Source organism: Mus caroli, unplaced genomic scaffold, assembly GCF_978045245.1.
Source record: "Mus caroli unplaced genomic scaffold, Mus_caroli_1 scaffold_4, whole genome shotgun sequence".
In the NCBI taxonomy this organism is placed as follows: domain Eukaryota; kingdom Metazoa; phylum Chordata; class Mammalia; order Rodentia; family Muridae; genus Mus; species Mus caroli.
Genome location: NW_028227259.1, coordinates 141,782,982 through 141,802,939, shown reverse-complemented (window position 1 = coordinate 141,802,939; position 19,958 = coordinate 141,782,982). Strand labels below are relative to the sequence as shown.

The following is a 19,958-nucleotide window of genomic DNA, read 5'->3' as shown; positions in this document are numbered from 1 at the left end:
TGAGGACAGCTACAGTGTACTTACATATAATAAATAAATCTTAAAAAAAAAGATGTGTACCACCATGCCTGGCTATTTGTAGACCAGGCTGGCCTCAAACTCAGAAATCCACCTGCTTCTACCTCCCGAGTGCTGGGATTAATGGCGTGTGCCACCACACCCGGCTTCTTTTCCTTTTTAAAAAAGATTTATTTATTTATTTATTTTATAAATAGCTGTCTTCAGACACACCAGAAGAGGGTGTCAGATCTCATGGATGGTTGTGAGCCACCATATGGTTGTTGGGAATTGAACTCAGGACCACTAGAAGAGCAGTCAGTGTTCTTAACCGCTGAACCATCTCTCCACTCCCCCCACCTCCCATCTTTTCTATTGCTGCAATAAAATGCCACGACCAAGTCAATTTATAAAACCAAGCATTTATTTTGAGTTTATACTTTTAGAGGGTTAAAACTCACGATGGCAGAGCAGACAGAGCAGGTAATGGGGCTGGAGCAGCGGCTGAGAGCTCACATCTTGAACCACAAGCATGAAGCAGAGAACACACTGGGAATGGTGTTGGTCCTTTGGCAACTCAGATCCCACCCCAGTGACACACCTCTGTGGCAAACAGCCACCAATTAGAGACCAAGTATTCAACACTGGGACAGCTCACTCAAACCACCACACCCCTCCAGCTGGAGTTACAGGCCGGGGTGAACCACCAGGCGTGGGTACTGGGGAGCTAACTCACATTTTCTGAAAGAGAACAGTAGGTGCTCTTAGCCTCTGACAGCACTGCCTCTACTTCTCAGTGGTATTTTTCAAAATAGGATCCTACTATGTAGTCTTGGTTTGGTTTGGGACTTTTTTTTTTTTTTTTTTTTTTTTTTTGGCAGAGTCTCTCTATGTAGAGCTTTGTAGAGCAGGCTGACCTTGAACTCACAGAAATCTGCCTGGCTCTGCCTGGAATCTAAGATGTGCAACACCATGGCTGCCGATGGACCTTTCCTTTTCTTTTAAGTTTTTTTCTTTTGGGGCCGCACAGATGACTTAGTGGTTAAAAGCACTCGGTACTCTTGCAGAACGCCAAAGTCTGGTTCCCAGCATTCACATGGTGGCTCAAACCATCTCTATATAACTCCAGTTCCAGGGAATCTGTCACCTCTTCTGAATCCCTGGGCACAAAATGGGTACACCTACATACATGCACTCATATAAATAAAATAAAAACAAATATATCTTTTAAAAAATATATAAATAGCATAAAAAAATCTGCCTGTCAGGTGGTAGCATGCTTGATCAGTTCTTCATTTTACCTCAACATTAAAGGTCCTCTACCTAACAATAGACTCTATATAGGAAGGAGAGATGGCTCAGTGGTTAAGCGCACTCACTGACTGCACTTCCAGAGGTCCTGTAGGACCTTGAGTTCAAGGCCAGCTTGGGCTACACCATGAACCCTTCCTTGTCTTCAGAAGGAAAGACAAGAAAAGGAAAGAAAAGAAGAGGCCAGGTGTGATGGTGCATGCCTTTAATTCCAGGAGGGAGAAGCAGGTTCGAGAGTCAGCCTGGCCTACAGACTGAGCTCCAGGGTGGCTGGGGCTTCATGGTGAGAACCTGTCTCAAAACAGATGTGTGTGTGTGTGTGTGTGTGTGTGTGTGTATGAATAGAGGGGGAGGGGGAGGGAGAGAGGTGGAAGGAGAAGGGGAGATGGCTTAGCTAGTCAAGACACCTGCCACCAAGCCTATTGATCTGACTTCTAGAGACTCACAGGATGGAAGAGAAAACTGCCACCTATAAGTTGTCCTCCACACATGGGCTGTGAGATATATATATACACACACACACACACACACACACACACACAATAAAATTAAAAATTTGAAATACAAAGAGAAAGAAATACCGTCATTTAAAAATCTCCCTACCTATAGCCCACACACTAATACAGTCTCCATCCTTACCGGATAAAGGTTGGCCACAGGGGGATCCCAGAGGTGATAGGGTCAGCCTAAGAGGTATGTGACCAGTCCTATAGGGGTCCACAAGGTGTGTGTGAGTACATGTGTATGCACGTGTGTGTGTGGGGATCAGGGGTCAAGCTGGGGTATTGTTCCTGAGCAGCTGGCCACCTTACTTTCCATTTAAAAAGTCTTTTTTTTTAAAAAGATTTATTTATTTATTATATGTAAGCACATTGTAGCTGTCTTCAGATGTACCAGAAGAGGGAGTCAGATCTCATTACGGATGGTTGTGAGCCACCATGTGGCTGCTGGGATTTGAACTCAGTACCTTCAGAAGAGCAGTCAGTGCTCTTAACCGCTGAGCCATCTCTCCAGTCCCCCCCCCTATTTTTTTAACATTTATTTAGTGTGTGTGTGTACTTGCTTACCCATGCATGAGCATGTGACCTGCAGGAGTTAGCTTTTTCCCTCCCACCATATGGTCAGATCATTGTGGTTGGTTTCTTTCTCTCTCTCTCTCTCTCTCTCTCTCTCTCTCTGTGTGTGTGTGTGTGTGTGTGTGTGTGAGAGAGAGAGAGAGAGAGAGAGAGAGAGAGAGAGAGAGAGAGTCAGAGTCTCACAACATAGTACTGGCTACCACTGAACTTACTATGTACGCCTAGACCAGCGGTCTGGCCTCTAAGTCATAGAGATGCCCTTGCTTTTATTCACTCCAGTGCTGGACCAGCCCAGTGCTGGGATTAAAGGCATGAATCTTTTATTTCTTCTTTAAATTAATTTATAATTTAAACTATTTTAAATTTTTTTTTTTAATTTTACATGTATGGGTATTTTGTCTGCTTGTATGTATGTCTGTATCCTACATGCATGCAGTCGTACACCATACCAGCAGAGGGCATCTGATCCCCAGCAACTGGAGTTACAGACAGTTGTAAGCGGTTATATGGGTGCTGGGAATCGAACCAGTATCTTCTGGAATGGCATCCAGTGCTCTTAACCACAAAGCCACTTTAAAAAAACAAAAGCAAAAACATTTATCTATTTGTGCTTTTATGGGCATACATTTGGAGGATATAGGAAAACTTGTGGGAACTAGTTCTCTCCTTTTGCCATGTTGGTCCTGGGGATTAAATTCAGGTCACCAGGCTTGGCAGCAATCACCCATTCCTGATGAGTTATCCCCACTGCCCCACCTCCTACCCATTATCTTTAGGCAGTTTTCTTAGACATCAGAACAGTTATTTTTCCCATGTGGATAACATCTTACAAGCATGCTGTCAGGTGCCTTCTGTGCCTTCTTCCGTAGTCTCAAGGCAGATATGAGGAGTGGGTACGGCATGAAGAGGAAGCTAAATTGCGTATGGACAGCAGAGGTTACAATTGCTTTATTGACATCTAATCTTGGGCTGCCCACATACTGCCCATGTGTCATAAAATAATGACGCTGTCCATCTCACTCTCTAAGAGAGCTGATCAGATCCCAGCATCTAGATAGTCTCTAGATATGGGGAACTTTGCTCCTGAAGGCAGAAGGGCCTGTGACGGGAAGAAAACCGCTTTCTGGGTAAGCAACGGCATGACAGCCACACTGAGAAAATATGGCGCACCAGCGTTGCAGGACCAAGGATGTTAAGGAGGATAGGTTACAATCTCATGCACCTCCTTTGCCTGTACCACTCAAAGAGGGAGAAAGGAGAATCACGTGGGGCCCATGGAGGGCTTCTAGCCTCAAAAGTTATTGTCGATGTTCCAAACGTCGCCACTGAGAGCATTGGCTGCCCCCTGCAGTGTCCAGGTGAGCAGAGCCAGCTGGCGCCGGAAGCGACTCTCCTGGAAGCCCAGACCTGCTGTCAACCCCGAAGAGGCAGCTCCCGAGCCATCGGTGCGCAGCATCCGCAGGTGGTCTACCAGGGCACCCAAAGTGTGGTCGCCTTGGCCTAGGAAAATGTGGCGGAATGGGGAGTCGGCTGGCGACACATACTGGGACAGGAAGTAGAACTCCACCTGCACGGAAAAAGTGAAAACAGGTCTAGATGCCAAGATGTCTGCTGCGGAAGGCTTCAGTCACTCTTCCCTCCAACAGATCCTAATTCACCCTGAGGCCCTAGGGCCTGCTTCACAAATAGGGTTCCACAGCTTCGTCCAGGCCTACCTCCCTTAAGCTGTCCAATTAGGAAGACTCATCAAGTGACGTCATCAGGAGCCAGGGTTCTAATCCCTCCTCGCCTGCCTTTCTTTCTTTTTTAGATTTATTATTCTGTGTACTACGAGTGTCTTGCTTGTATGTGTGTGTCTCGCATACAGGCCTGGTGCCAGCAGAGGTCAAAAGAAGGTGTCAGATCCCCTGGGACTAGAGTGACAGAGAATGTGTCTGGCATAAAAGCCCGTCTCTTGTGTGTGTGCATGCATGTGTGTGGAGACCAAGGTCAGCAGCTGGTGAGCCTTCTTCAATCACTTTCCATATTATTTTTGAGACAGCGTCTCTCACTGAACCTGGAACTTGCCAATTTGGCTAAACTAGTTAGCCAATGAGCTCTGGGCTTCTCTGCCTCCGAAGTCTGAGGTCCAGGCATCTACCAGTAAGCCTGGCTTTTTACATGGGAACTGATGCTTCAAATTCAAGACTTCATGCTTATACAGCAGACTCTACCAACTGAGCCTCCTTTTTTTATCCCTGTTCGTTTGTTTTTCTCTGAAACAAAGACTCACTGTGGTAGTCCAGGCTGTGCAGACCAGACTGGCCTCAAGCTCGCCATTCTCTTGATTCAGCCTCAGGAGATCTGAGACTGTGGATTTACAGGTGTGCACCTCCACATGAGCCCCCTCACCCCCTTACACCTTTAAAAATATCCGTTCAACAGTCCACGTGTGCCCATGGTTTCAAACAGAACCTCAGAGGGTATAGCTTCTAACTCACTTTGCCAAATCTTTCATAAGATCCTGCCCTACAGAATTAGGGGATATCTTAAAAAGCCTCACTCTCTCACGTGCCAGCATCACCTTCTTAAACATGAGTTCCGAAGGCTGGGGATGTGGCTTAGTGGTAGAACATGATATATTGGGTTCCTGGGTTCCTTAATAACCCTCCGCACCCCCCTAGACAGTGTCTCATTGTGTGGCCAAGGCTAGTTGTCTTAGCCTACCGAGAGGAATCCAGGATTTCGTGCATACCAGAAAGCACGCCATCAACTGAACTGCAGCCTCAGTCCGTTTCCTCCCCCCCCCTTTCTCCTCCTTTCTTTTTCTGTCCCTTCTTCCTTTCCCTACCCCATCCTTCTCTTTTGTGATATTGAGCACAGGCTATGGGAGCAGAGTTCCTCATCTTTAATTTTGACTCCATCATTTACTGCCTGTGTGATACTGGGTATGTTACTTCGTTTCTTTGAGCCTACACTGCTGCCAACCTCTCAGCATCGCAGGAAGTCCTGCTGTTGCACAAAGTAAAATAAAGTCGTTGGCCCTGGTAACTCTCTACAAAAGCCAGCTACTATTATCGTTATTGAACGCCACTTTCAGCATCCTGCCTGTGCAGGTTTCTTACTCCCGGTTTAGGGAGTAGTGCCTTTGCGATTACCATCGGTCAGGCGCCCCCTATAGGCATTTGTTGACACCTGCGACTGGTATGCAGGACAGCAGAGGTTTCCTCCTCAGGCCATTGGTACTCTCTCCAGAATCCTTTCTACATATTCTGTTTGGCCACCTCACCTCCTTGTAAGAAAACTTCGTGATGCCCAGATACTCAAAATCCAAACTCCTGAACCTGGTTTGTAATACCAGTTACTTGGAGAGACAAGTCAGGAGGCAGATCAAAGGCCAAGGCCAACCTGGACTGCAAAGTGAGTTCAAGGCTATTTTGAGCAACCAAGCAAACTTTCTCTCAAAATGTGAATGAAAGGCGGGTTGGGGGCGTGGCTCAGTGGTAGAGCCCCTGCCTAGAATCCCCAGGGAGGGGCTGGGGGCGTGGCTCAGTTGTAGAGCCCCTGCCTAGAATCCCCCAGGGAGGGGCTGGGGGCGTGGCTCAGTGGTAGAGCCCTTGCCTAGAATCCCCAGGGAGGGGCTGGGGGCGTGGCTCAGTGGTAAGGCACTTGTTTGACATGCACAATACTCTGATTTTATCCCAGCCCCTCCCACCTCAAGCCCACAAAAATCCCAAATTTCTTCAACTATTTAAAGGTTCCCCCCAACTGGTCCCTGATCCACTGTTCAGTCCTCCACAGGATCTCTGTTCTGGCTTTGATGATCCATGCGCAGCTCTCAAGAAAGGCTAGGTCTATTTCCCTGCCTTACCCTCCACCCTGAAAAGACCTCTTTTCCTTGAATCAACTGATGTTTTGCCTGTCTTCCAAGACCCAGGCCACACAGTCTAAAGAGGTCTGGAACTTTTTTTCTGCAAAAATCCATGGAACAAATATTTTAGGCTTTGCAGGTTAAACAGCAGACAACAAGGAGTCAGGTCCTTTCTATCCATTTCATCACCTGGCAAGAGCTTGTGAAAGTGACAGGTCAGGTTTTCTAGCCTGGCTGGTTTATGAACCCTGAATATCTGGTATCGTACACCCAGAACAGAGGGATAGAGCAGCCAACAGAAAGCGTCGGGGTGGAATGCTTTACAAATGCCAGGCCCTGGGATAAGGGACCACCAGGCCAGAAGGGGGCGGGCGGGGGGCCGGGTCTCACCCTCATGATGCGCACGTTGTACATGCGCATCAGACGCTCATCGTTCCGCTCCGAGCTGTAAATCTCCTTCCGCAGCTTTTCCGCCGCACGGATGTAGTCCCCCCTTGCAGAGTACACCCACTGCAGGGTCAGCCCGCGCTCCTGTGGGCGAGGCACAGTCTAAGATTGACAGATTGGTGCCAGCACCAATATGGGTGGGGTCAAAGCGCAAAAGAGAAAGGGAACGGGATACAGGGGGATCGCCGGGCCTATGAGGTTAGGGAGGCAGATCCCAGGGATGTGGCGTCGTACTGGATGTGTCCTCGAGGATTAGGCCGATTTAAGTAAAAGGGGCCGATTGGAGGACAGGGCTGGGGAGAGGAGAAGCCAGGCACCCCCTAGTTATGAAGAACCCCTGCAGACTGGGAGCGGGATTGGCATCTTGGACCTTGAGGTCCCCAGAGAACTCATTGAGGTTGCCGATGTGCCTGAGAACCACGTCTCCATAGCGGCCGAAGTCTAGCGGCAGTAGGTGATCGTGGCTCAGTCGGATGAGGAGCTGGCCCGCGAGCTGAGCCACTGCCTGGACCACGGCGGGCAGGCGACCTCGCAGCATCTTGTGCAGATTCTCATATGTATCCTCCTTCGTGTGCAGGAATGGGTACACCCGATCATCCTGCCGGGACATGGAGGGGCTGGGCGCAGGAACGTGGTGCTGACAGGCTGAGGGCCTGGTGTCCTGGGGCAAGGGCCGGGGAGTCTCACCTCCATGAAGGAGAACTCCACAGCTGGGACTCCCGCAAAGGCTGTGAAGGAATATGCACTGCTGTCCATGGGCAGGGGCTGAATCCTGAGGACAGGCAGATTGAAGGCCTCTGGGGACTCAGTTTCTCCTGAGTCTCCACCCCGCAGTCTGTCATTTCTACTTACACTTCAGCATCCCAGCTGGGGTGGGTGAGTGCCACTTGTTCATAGAGCGTTTGTCCACTGTGGTTAGGGGAATCCACCTAGATGAGAGGCACAGATCAGCCTCTGTCCTCTTCAAGCTGCCTTCCCATGAGATTCTCTCATCCCCAGCCACAGTCCCCTCTTGCCTGCTTCAAGATATTCTCAATGAGGCTGACGAGAAGGGGGCTGGTCTTAGCATGGAATTTGCCATCTCCTGAAGAGAATGGAGGGGAGGAATGCAGGGCTCAGGGATAAATCCCTTTGTATAACCTGAGAGGGCCAGGCGGTAGCTTTACCCTAGCTCACCCAACACGGAGTTGTCCAGGCTCACGTACACAACAGCTTTGAGGTGTAGCACGCTGAGGTAGCCCTGTGGGTCGGGGAAGAGCACGGAAAAGGAAGGTTGGCCCCTCCACCCATCCCCATTACCTGGTTACAGACCCAGAACCCCAAGTCTCACCTCCAACCACTCTGTGGCTCCCACACTGCCAAAGTCACCTCCGTCCCAGCTGATGAACAAAAGACTTCTTCGAGGTCTGAACCCTATGTGCAGAGGGATAAAATGGAGGGTCAAGGTCCCCCCCTTCATCCTTCTCTATTCAAGTCCCCAGAGGGTCTCCACTCTCTTTATGAACCCAGCATCCCAGGCCACCTTGGATCCTCCCAGACTCACTTAATAACACACTGGATTGGGTTCTAAAAGATGCCCTTTCTTGCTTAACTCTCACTCAGGCCGTGGACACTCACCATTTCCCAGTCTCTGTTTAGTTTTTACTTTTTAAATTTTATTTGTACTTGTGGGTGCACACCTGCCACAGTGGGGGAAGCGTGGCGATCAGAAGACAACCTGCAGGACAATCTGCTACCACCTGGGACTCTGGGGCTCCAACTCCTGCTCTTGCCCGATCTCTCTGCCCTGATTGCTGTTTTAAGACAGGGTCACATGTAGCCCAGGCTAGCCTCAAACCCCCTTATATGGTAAAAGAAGACTTGCAACTTCGTCAGTGGTGGCAGAGGCAGAGGCAGAGGCAGGCAGATCTTTGTGAGTTCAAGGCTAGCCTGGTCTACACTGAGTTCTAAGACAGCCAGGGCTACACAGAGAAACCCTTTCTTGAAGAAAAAAACCCAACCAAAAAAACAGATGATCTGCTTTCACCTCCATCGGCTGTGATGACAGGTGTGGACCACCATGTCCCTTGTCTGGCTAGTTAACTCAGAAATCAACATACAAATGGGCTTTGCTATGGCACCTTTACATGTGCGTGCCATTGTTCTCTGTTTTAATTAAGTCCCCTCCCCATTGTGCTGTTGGTCATCCCCTGAAGAGTCTGGCACTTTACCTGATCTTCCCTCCCTCCCTCCCTCACTCACTCCCTCCCCCCTTCCCTCCCTCCTTCCCTCCCTTGCTTTGCAGTACTAGAGATTGCTCTTGCAAGTACCCTACCATTCGAGCTATATTCCTACCTCCTTTTAAAACGTTTCATTCATTTATTGTTTTGAAACAGGGTCTTGCTATATAGCCCTGACCTGCTAGTTACTTGTTATTGGAGCCTGAGCTGGCTCTTGAAGTTACAGCAATCCCTCTGCCTCTCCCTCTTGAACACTGGGATTACAGATGTGTGCCTCCATGCTTGGCCAGGTTATTTTTGAGGGAATGGGTTCCCTATATAGCCAGAGATTACCCTGAACTCCTGATTATCTTGCTATCCTTCTGCGGTGCTAAGATTACATCTGTGCACCACACACTCTGTTTGTTTGTTTGTTTGTTTGTTTGTTTATGTATTTATGTATTTATGTATTTATGTATTTATGTATTTATGTATTTATGTATTTATGTATTTATGTATTTATGTATTTATGTATTTATGTATTTATGTATTTATGTATTTATGTATTTATTTATTTATTTATTTATTTATTTATTTATTTATTTATTTATTTATTTATGAGATAGGGCTTCTCTGTGTAACCCTGGCTATCCTAGAACTCGGTGTAGAGCAAGTTAGCCCTGAACTCAGAGATCTGCTTGTCTCTGCCTCCAGAGTGCTGGGATTGAAGGTGTGCACCGCCACTGCCCAATATCATTTTTTAAAATTTAAGTTTTTGCTTTCTGTTTGTGACAAGGTCTCATTTTGTATATCAGTCTTGCCTCAAAGTCAAGAGGTTGCCTGCCTCTGCTTGCCGAGTACAGCGGTTAAAGGCATGTGCCACCAGACTTGACTTGGGGGGACAGTTGGGTTTTTTTGGTTTTTGTTTTGTTTAGTTTTTGTTGTTTTTTCTTATGAAGCAAAGACTCATGTAGCCCAGGCTGGCCTAGAACTTGTTATATAGTTAAGAATAACCTTGAAATGTTGATTTTTTTTCCTGCCTTCATCTTCTGAGGGCTGAAATTATAGGGCATGCCTGCCCAAAATTAAAAATATTTTTTAAAGATTTATTTATTATTATACATAAGTACACTGTAGCTGTCTTCAGACACCAGAAGAAGGCGTCAGATCTCATTACGGATGGTTGTGAGCCACCATGTGGTTGCAGGGATTTGAACTGAGCACCTTTGGAAGAGCAGTCAGTGCTCTTAACTGCTGAGCCATCTCTCCAGCCCCTAAAAATATTTTTGTGTGTATGTATGCATGCGTACGGTGGCCTCTGTGTGCCACTCAGGGGACCATTTGGGGGAACTGGTTCTCTCCTTCTACCACGTGGTTTCTGAGGATAAAGCTCAGGTCACTGGACTTGGTAGCAAGTGTCCTAACCCACTGAAGCACCCTGTCTGCCCCCGGGCTAACACAGTGATGAAGAAATACTCTATCGATGCAGGTACTTGCCTAGAAGCATACACTGGATCCTCCAATCAGAGGACTCAGATCCAAGTGGCCTCTCTCCAGTCTATGCTGCCAACTACCTTTGACCTAGACCTAGCTCGGAACACAGCACCAACTCACACAGGTCTTGGCTCTGACCTTACCGTTGCTGACCATGGAAGAGAAGGTCCGAACCAGCTCCAGCAGGATGGCAGTCCCCACTGCAGACTTGGCTGCTCCTGGGCCCCATGCATCCCTCTGGGCCCCAATGACAACATAGTGATCTGAAGGAAGATATGTGTAAAGCCCACATCTTAGACTGACAAGTGCCCCCAGAGCTTCAGTCCTTCCTCTCCAATTTCCCCAGTCAGCTTCCTCACCACAGCTCCTCCCATCTCTACAACCAGAGCTCTATAATCTTGGCTGTGTCAAAGGACCATGCCTATCTCTCTCAGCTCTGCCCAGATGGCCTGATCCATTAATAGGCATTTGGGGATTCAAACACACACTTTCCCCCACTTTCTTCTGAAGACAGGATTTCACCTCCTCTCAACTTCTAGGGTTACAGGCATGTGTCACCATGTCAGGTGCTGGGATCAAACTCAGAGTTTTTCCCATGCTAGGCAAACACTCTATCAGCTGGGCTACCACCAGGACATTCTATTTTGCTAGAGGGTTTTGTTTGTTTGTTTTTGTTTTACTTTTATTTTATGTTGTTTGTGTTCTACACTGGCCTTGAACTTCTGATTTCCTGTCTGTAGGTGGGTGCCACAATTCCTAGCCCCTTTTACCTCTGCTTCATACAGGGTCTTGGGGCCTAGGCTATGTAGCCTATGCTAACCTTGAACTTATAATCCTCCTGCTTCAGATTCTTGAATGCTGGGATGGCAGATATGAGGTGCCATGACTGACTAAACCCTGCAGACATTCTGGGCTTCATTCTGGTCAGGCAGGTTCTGCATCTCCCTTAACCCGCCTTTCTCTCTTCAGCTCTTCTGTGCCCCTCCTCTGACTTCCAGTATCTCCATCTGCGTGTCACCCCAGGTCTCCGCTGCTCCCTTGACACTTGGCCATTCAAGGGTTTCCCAGGTCTACCTCACCCCAAATCTGCTCGGCAACCATTGATTCCCCACCACCAGACTCACTCCTCCAATCTAGCCTTTGATGCTTAGATCTCTAGTATAACATCATCCAACCTGCTCACCAATGATGCAAAGGGAACTCACGACTGAGCAATACTGCTCATTTGGAGGGCTCCACACAGCCACCCCTCATCAGCCTCCAATCCCTGGGTACCACTTCTGGCCCTTCTCCAGGGCCTTCTACCTTAGCCCTCACTGGTCGAGGTTAAGAGCAGTGGGAGATGCTGGGCAGACAAGCCCACCTGGCTCTGCAAAGCCCTCGATGCACGCAAAGATGTTACTGATGGGAGTAGAGACTCTGTGGTTGTTGACCACAAGGCGTAAGTCGGGTCCAGGTCCCAGCCGATAAGGAGAGCCTGAGAGGTGACCTTTCCACTCCTGGGGAGCCACGGGGCCTGTGAGTTTCCTGGAAAGAAATGGGGCAGAAAAGTCTTGAAGTGGTAGTGTGGTCTAGGATGCAAAACAGCTGAAAGACCTGCTTCATTCTCTCTTCTTCCCTCTGGCTCTAGATCTTTGCCTCTATACCCTGCTCGATAGGACAGTGCAGCCTAAACTGTGTTCTGTGGGAAGGTCTGCAGCACTTGTGGGTGTACCAGATGGTGAGGCCTGGTAGAAAGAGTGCCCACCTAGAAGGTCATCTATTTCTTTTGTGTGTGTATGCATGCACGTTTGTATAGAAGTGTGTGTTTGCGTGCGTGTGTGTGTGTGTGTGTGTGTGTATGGGCACGTGCGCGCACATGTGTATAGAGGCCAACAGGTCAACCTTGCATCTGCATTTGCATTTTTTTTTTGAGACAGGATTTCTCTGTGTAGCCCTGGCTGTCCTGGAACTCACTCTGTAGACCAGGCTGGCCTCGAACTCAGAAATCCACCTGCCTCTGCCTCCCAAGTGCTGGGTTTAAAGACGTGCGCCACCATGCCCGGCTGCATTTGCATTTTTTAAAAAAAGTTTATAATACATTTTACTTTGTGTGCTTGTGCGTGTGTATGCTTGCCATAGTGTATGTGAGGGGGGTCAGAGGACACCTTGTGGGAGTCTGTCCTCTCTTGAGTATGTGAGACTCAGGACACCTTGGTTTTCGTTTGACAGGCTCTGCACTTGGTCTAGAGCTCACTAATTTAGCTAAGCTGGATGCCAGTGAGCTTCAGGGAATCCATCTGGCTCCTCCTCTCCAGGGCTGGAATCACACTCGTGCATTTAGGTTTTCTTTGGTTTGAACATGGCTTCTGGAGATATAAGTCAGGTCTTCATGCTTGAACAGCAAGCACTTACTAACAGAGCTATCTCTCCAGGCTCAGCTCACCTTCTTAGTCACTGACGGAACCCTACAGCTAACTACAGCTCCCACCTGCTACTCCCCACCTCTACTCCCCCTATCCTGTCTCCCTCGCCAGGTTACCTGAGCAATTGATCAGCAATGTTGGCACTGATGGGCTGGGCGGGGATGCTGGGAAGACCTGATGATTCTACTGGAGGGAACTGGGTTTGATTGAAGGATGGGAAGCCAGGTGTGTAAGGGTCTCCAGTTCCCAGGTGCACCTAAAGAGGAAGGGGTGCTCACTCTGAAACTGTGGTCCGAACAAGCTCCATCTGTGTGTCCCTGGGCCCCAGGAAGGGAGCTCGGCTTCCCCCCAAGACTCACATGTCCGTACACAGCCTGGTGGCTAGACAGGCCTGGCTTGTGGGGATCCTGGTAGAAGTCTGATGGGTCAGGGTATATCAGCACTCCTTGGGCCCCAAAGTCCTGGGCAATGGCTACCTGAAGGAGGGCAGAAAAGCAAGGAAAGGTTAAAAAAGAAAAGGCTCCTCTCGTTGGCAGCTGTCATCCTTAAGGGACCAACATGTGTAGTAGATATCACCCAGCACTTCAGTATTACAGTCCTCCCATGGTGCCTCTGGAGCACTTCGAAACCTCTCTGCTCAGGGCTGGAGCGATGGCTCAGTGGTTCAGAGCACTGGCTGCTCTCCCAGAGGTCCTAGGTTTGATTCTCAGCCCCTAAATGGCAGCTCACATCTGTAACTCCAGTTGCAGGGGATCTGACACCTGCTCTGGCCTCCACAAGCTTCAGACACATATGTGGTACAGAGGTATACAGTGCTGGGAAATCAAACCCAAGGCGTTGGGCATGTAAGGCAAGGAATTACGGGTATTTATTTATTTGTGTGTTAGGGGACAACTTGCAAGAACAGGTTCTCCTCTTCTGGGATACATAGATCCCAGAGATTGAATTCAGGCTTGGTAGGAAGGACCTTTACCCACTAAGCTATCTCCCTGTCCCTATAGTTTGGTTTCCAAGATGGACTCTCACATATCCCAGGCTAGCTTCAAATTCTTTCTGTGCCAGACAATGACTTTGAATCTTAATCCTCCTGCCTTTCCCATCCGGAGCACTGAGACGACAGACCTGTGCCACCACATCCCACAGTTAAAAATAAACTTTTTATTACTTAAAGTTTTAAAGATTTATTTATTTTATGCATATGAGTACACTGTAACTCATCTTCAGACTGTAGCTGTCTACAGACACACCAGAAGAGGGCATTGGATCCCATTACTGAGATGTCATGTGGTTGCTGGGACTTGAACTTAGAATGTCTGGAAGGGCAGTCAGTGCTCTTAACCACTGAGCCCTTTATTATTTACTTTTAAGAGGGAGAGGGAGAGAGAAAGGGGGAGGGGGGAGAAAAGGGGGAGGGGAAGGGAGAGAAAGGGGGGAGGGGGAGAAAAGGGGGAGGAGGAGGGGGAGGGAGAATGGTCTTGTTGTGTAGCCCAAGCAGGTCCTGTACAATCTTCCTGCCTCTCAGCTTCCTAAGTAGCTGGGGTTACAGGTTACTTCGTGCTAGTCTTCTGCCAACACTCTCTCCCTCTCGCCCTCGCCCTCCCCCTCCCCCTCTCCCTTCCCCTCCTCTTTCCTCCTTCCATTTCCTTCCATTTTGAGACAGGGTTTCTCTGTGTAGCCCTGGCTGTCTTGGATCTAGTTCTCTAGATCGGATTGTCCTGGAACTCACAGAGACCTGCCTGCCTCTGCCACCCGAGTGATGGGATTAAAGGTCTGCGTGCCACCACCGCTCGGCTGCCAACATTTTCTTAAAATGTGCCTGATTTTTCTCTCCTCCCGGTGACAGGCTCCTAGATCCCATGAAGGCACGCTTGTTTCCCAGACCACTTGCAACGCACTTCACAGGATGTCTTATTTGGGAGCCTCACCTTCTGGGCGAAGCTAGTAATCCCAACTCGCACTAGCAGGAGGCTGCCGGCCAGCTCCACGCCCTTGGCTTTTAGGTCCTGCAGGTCCTCCGGCCGCCCGTAGTGGGCGTACACCAGCTTGCCCTGGGAACGCGGGAATTGGTGAGGCTTCGCTGCGGGTATCCCAACTCGGCTACCGGATGAGGACGTGATGGGCTCCCCATCCCGGGAACCTCACCGTGGCGTTGCCCGTGGCGCTGTAGGGACAGTAGACTTCCGGATCCTCCAGCGGTAGCTGCTCCTGGACGCTCCCGTCTGCATCCACCCAGTGCAGGGTGTTAGCGTGAGCCCTGAGGATGGCTGAGAGTGAGCATTCCTGGCTGTGCAATCCCATGCATAATACGCCCCCTCGTCACATCCCCAGACTCACGGATCTGGGAACTGAAGTCCCACGTAGTGCGTGTCAGTCCACACGTGGTCCAGCTTCTGGCGCGAGAGCTTATCGAGGATGTCTTGGACCAGGGTGGCCATTCTGGCTGAGCCAGCCACGCGTTCCCGGAGGCTGGTCAGCCTGGGCAGAGAGAAATCACACTAGGGGCCAGGAAAGGGACTCCTACATTCCCTCCCGCACAAGTGGGAAAAAAAAAAAAAAACTCGAAAAGACCGAGATGGTAAATGCAGGCCTGGGATGGCATCTCATGTATACCAACCAGGCTAGCCTCAAATTCAGGTGAAAGTACTTGGGAGGTGGAATCTGGTCAGCTTCCATTGTCATCTCCCAGCAAGGGTCTGTCACCTAAACTAGCCTTCACACCTCGGCCATGTATTGCCCTCTCATGAGCTGTTATATTTGCAGGGGAAGCAATCTGCTCTCCATTGGGCAGAGACCTGGCCTTTCTTGGGTGGCCACATCTCCCATGATACTCTTGTGTTTCCTGACCTCCAGCCTTGGAATGGAGGAAGCTCCTGGCTCTACCTCCCCTCCTCCCCTCCTCCCTTCCTTCTCCCTTCCCCCTTTCCCTCTCTACCTCCTTCATTCTCTTCTGTCAGATTCTAGGAAATCACTGTACCACAAACCAACTTTTTTTTCTGTCCTATTTTTAAGGCAAGGCTATCCAGAATAGCCAAGGCTAGCCACAGACTCGCTTGAAATCCAGGTAGGCACAGGCATAGAAATTCTCTGTTTTAGCTCCCCAAATATCTAGGATTACAGGCGTCTGCCACCAGGCCCAGCCAAAGTATTAAGTCCCACGTAAGTCCAGGATGGATAGGAAAGAGTTTATCTGCACATCCTTCAATGTTCTGGACCCCACCTTACTTTATTTAATTTATATTAATTGTGTGTGTGTGTGTGTGTGTGCTCTGACCCATATGTTCACACATACCAAAAATGGCACCTTGGGCATGTGGAGATGAGAGGAGAAATTAGAACCAGGTTCTCTTCTCCCACCCTGAGATCCTGGGGGCTGATCTCAGGTTGTCAGGCTTAGCAGCAATCCCCTTTACCTGCTGAGCCATCTTGCCAGCTCTGAATCCCACTTTCCAACTAGACCTTTTGAGGCTCTGGTTTCCTCCCTTCATCCTCACTGTATCCGCAGGTCTGTCTGTCTTTCTTGGACTGAAACATATACATTGTCCCACATTTCCAGAGTTTTCAATGTATTGTCACTTTAAAAATTCCTTACTACATTGCAGAGGATGGGAACTTGGGAAAATTCAGCAGTAGGGAGCTCTACCCATTTCCCGGCTTTCATAGGTTTGGAGTGGGGGTGGGGGGCAGACAAGGTCTCATTTGTCCTGGAAGACATGATGCAGCTGAAGAGGGCCTTGAACTCCTGATCCTCATGCTCTCACTTCCCAGGTGCTGGGATCATGGGCATGAGCCAGCACACTTAGTTCATGCCACACAGGGGATCATGTGAGGTGAGTTCTCTGTCCCCCAAGCTATAGCCCCAGCCTCAGATTGGAGGTCTTTGTAGCGAAATAAAGCCATCTATTTTGATCAAACTCCCATTGGTGTATCAAAACTTCAATCCTAAGTGCAGAGGAGGAAGAAGAAGAGGAGGAGAAAGAAAAGGAAAAGGAGGAGGAGGAGGAAGACGAGGAAAACCCAGGTATAAATCTATAATCCTAGCACTTGGGAGGCTGAAGCCAGAGGACCTCAAGTTTGAGGCCAGCCTGGGCTATATCACAAGACCTCATCTCAAAAAAGGTAAAACCTATACAAATTAAATCAAACAAAACAGTAAGGGGCTAGAGATGTAGCTCATCGGTAGAGTACCAGCACTCAAGGCTCTAGGTTCAAAGCCCACATCTGGGAGAAGGGCAGTGGGATGGCTCAGCAGGCAAATGGTGTTTAGTGTTAATGAGCGCTTGAGTTCAATTCCTGGGACCCACATGGTAGATGGAGAGAACCAACCACACTGCAAGCTGTCCTCTGACCACCACACATGCTCAGTGGCATCCAAACACCACACTCTAATAAATACTAAATAACTAAAAAAGGAAACTCAAGCCTGGTGTGGTGGCTCACACCTTTAATCCCAGCACTTGGGAGGCAGAGGCAGGTGGATTTCTGAGTTCGAGGCCAGTCTGGTCTACAAAGTGAGTTCCAGGACAGCCGGGGCTATACAGAGAAACCCTGTCTCAAAAAAAAAAAAAAAAAAAAGAAAAGAAAAAGGAATCTCGAAGAGGAAAAAAAAAAGATCATGTGGTCGACTCAGTACATGCTGAAAAAATATTAAATTTTTTCTCATACCCATTCTTCATTACCTGTTCATTACATAACATAAAATTAAAATGTCATTTAACTTTACAAATTATTTCTGCTTTTGAGATGGGGATGCATACATCCTAGGCCAGCCTCCAATTTAATACGTAGTCCAGGATGACCTTGAATTCCCAATCCTCCTGCATATACCTCCTGAGTGCTGGGATTACAGACACACGCCACCAGGCCCTGGTCCCTTGTTTTCATCCACCCAGCTACCTATCTCCTAAATAAACCATCTGTGATGTCTCTGGCCTTTGGATACTGAGCTCCTGGTGTCTGCCATCCTTCCAAGGACCGCTAAGCAGGGAGGCCAGAGAGGCAGGTGGGAAGACCCAAGAAAGGACTTTGAGCAACATGAGAAGTGACGGGGCTCCTCCGGTCTGAGCTGATGACTGGACACTGGACCAAGCAGCAGCCAGGCTGTGCTCTTACCTGATGGTGTCTTCCATGTGTCCCTCCCCAAGGAACCGGAGAAACATGGCCTGGAGGTCGCTCCAGTACAACGTAGTCTGACCGGAGTCCTCAGGGTTGATATCTTCACCGACCACCAACACAGAGTCCCCACACGCTTGGCAGGACCCTCGAAAGGCCACATAGCCCAGGAGGAAGGCTGGCAGGTGGGAAGATGGGGTTCTCTTGTGCCCTCTTCTACTAGACCCCAGAAATGCCCCCAGCCCAGGAGGAGGGAGGGAAGACTCACCCCCAGTGAAGATTAGCAGGGTGGTCAGGACCAGATAGGGGGCAGCCTTTCGACCTGCTGCAGCCCAGGGTATGGGAATTGACCTCCCGGGACAGGAGCCTAAGTGCTCAGGGCCTTTGAGTTCCATGGGGCAGAACTGGGCAGGAAGCTCTGCCCCTTCCTCCCTGTCTTCCTCCTCCAGGTGCTCCAGCTGAGGGCCTTCCACGCGTCTGTAGATGGTCTGAGAGGTTCTTGGGGACCACTGTTGCTGAGTGGAGGGGTGAGGTAGGCATGAGATTACAGGAGGGGGCCTAAGAGTTGGCTGAGGGTTAGGCAAGAATGGTGTCACTGACTCTGGCCAGGAGGAAGGGAGCTCTGGAGGCTGGAGAGGAGGGACCCAAGGAGGGACCCAAGGGGGACGGGTGGGGCCAACCTAGGGAGGGGCCTAAGAGACACGAAGGAAGACCTAATGTCTGTAACCACAACTCCACTCCCCCGTGGTCTTACCACTCTCCGAAGTAGACCCCAACGTTGCTCCATGCTTGTGCCCCCTCCTGAACTCTGCAAGTAGTCCACACACACACACACACACACACACACACACACACACACACAAAACCCCGATAAACCGTTTGTGGGAGCCCTAGAGGGCCCCTTATCAGCCCAGACAGGCAGCCTGAACCTAGGCCGTTTCTCATTCCCCATAAGGGTGGGGGCACAGTCTGGCCTCAGTCCAGCCTTCTAGACATTCCCCCTGGTTCATGCTAGACTGCAAGGGGCAGTGCCTTCTCCCACCAATCTTTCCACAAACCCCACTGTTGTGGGCAGACTGCAAAACAATCAATTTTTTTTTTTTTAAAGCTCAGAGCAGACTTTGGCCAACTTGGTTCCCGTCACAGGTTGGGGGATGGGGGGCTTAACGTGAGGGGGAAGGGGAGATATAGGTAAATCCCTCCTTTTCCCTGATTTCACTCTCTCAGGGTGTCCTTGGGGAAAATCCCCAGCCCCCTTGGAAGTTTCACTATGAAAAATGTCTGCCCCTTCCCACCTCTTGCGTCTGGTTGCTAGGTTTTTCCCAGAATACAGCCTTCCAAATAACCCGTTAGCTGGTCTTCCTGCCCCAACCCCTGTCTCAGATTCCAAACAGCTGTATCTTAGTGGGGTGACTTGGTGTTTTAATCTGACCGCAAAGCTGTCTGTCTGTCTGTCTGGAATCTGCTTGGTTGCTGGGGAGGAAGTGTTAGGGATGAGGTAAAGAGGTCAAAAGAAACCGACGAGTGGGTCCTGGAGTCAGGAAACTCTGGGTTTCCACCTCACCATTAGGGGGGCAGAAAAAGTCTTGGCCAAGCCACAGTTCTCCCCAGCACCCCTTGGATCACTAAAGGACTTAAGCGTTTCTCTTTTGGGGTCTACGACTCTAAAATTTTGATGAAGGGCCATAACCGCAGTTTACCCTCCAGTTTGAAATCCAAGCCGCGACGAAGACACCAGGACCTGCAGCTGTGAATGGAAAAGTTCAGGGTCCACCTCACCCTTACTTCTGGTCCAGGTCTCCCCTGGGAAACTGCGGGTCCTACCCAGGTCCAGAAAGATCTGAGAGGTAGGGGCTCACCAGTACCCCAGTCCCTGCCTCGTGCCTGTCAAAGCCGAGTCCTGAGTGGGAAGACACAGCAGCCAAGTTCAGCTCAGCAACAGGTCTCTGGGTTTCTTGGACCATGCTCCCAGGAGACTCAAACCCTACTGAGGCCACACCCACCAGAGCACGCCCCCAGGCCCCGCCCCAGAAGGCTCCGCCCCCGCACGTCCTTTTCCGGAGCAGCCCTG

General features: G+C 49.6%; 1 protein-coding gene across 5 annotated transcripts; it reads right to left on the bottom strand.

The window, feature by feature from the left end:
• Positions 1-3,317: 3,317 nt before the first annotated feature.
• Tfr2 (transferrin receptor 2) lies at positions 3,318-19,869 on the bottom strand. Of its 5 annotated transcripts, none has more exons than XM_021162123.3 (20): positions 19,772-19,848; positions 19,588-19,634; positions 18,642-18,695; positions 18,156-18,402; positions 17,888-18,065; positions 15,113-15,253; positions 14,921-15,032; positions 14,704-14,826; positions 13,138-13,254; positions 12,895-13,034; positions 11,737-11,900; positions 10,517-10,636; positions 8,012-8,094; positions 7,858-7,921; positions 7,698-7,765; positions 7,534-7,610; positions 7,369-7,453; positions 7,052-7,279; positions 6,625-6,765; positions 3,318-3,951 (listed from the first exon to the last, which is right to left on the bottom strand). In XM_021162123.3, the coding sequence occupies exons 3-20, from the start codon at positions 18,672-18,674 to the stop codon at positions 3,676-3,678; spliced, it is 2,397 nt and encodes a 798-aa protein (XP_021017782.1). In that variant the 5' UTR covers positions 18,675-18,695; positions 19,588-19,634; positions 19,772-19,848; the 3' UTR covers positions 3,318-3,675. The 5 variants fall into 5 exon arrangements, with proteins under 5 accessions (XP_021017782.1, XP_021017783.1, XP_085693478.1 ...); XM_021162124.3 differs by having other exon boundaries at positions 19,747-19,823; XM_085837352.1 differs by having other exon boundaries at positions 19,765-19,784.
• Positions 19,870-19,958: the final 89 nt, after the last annotated feature.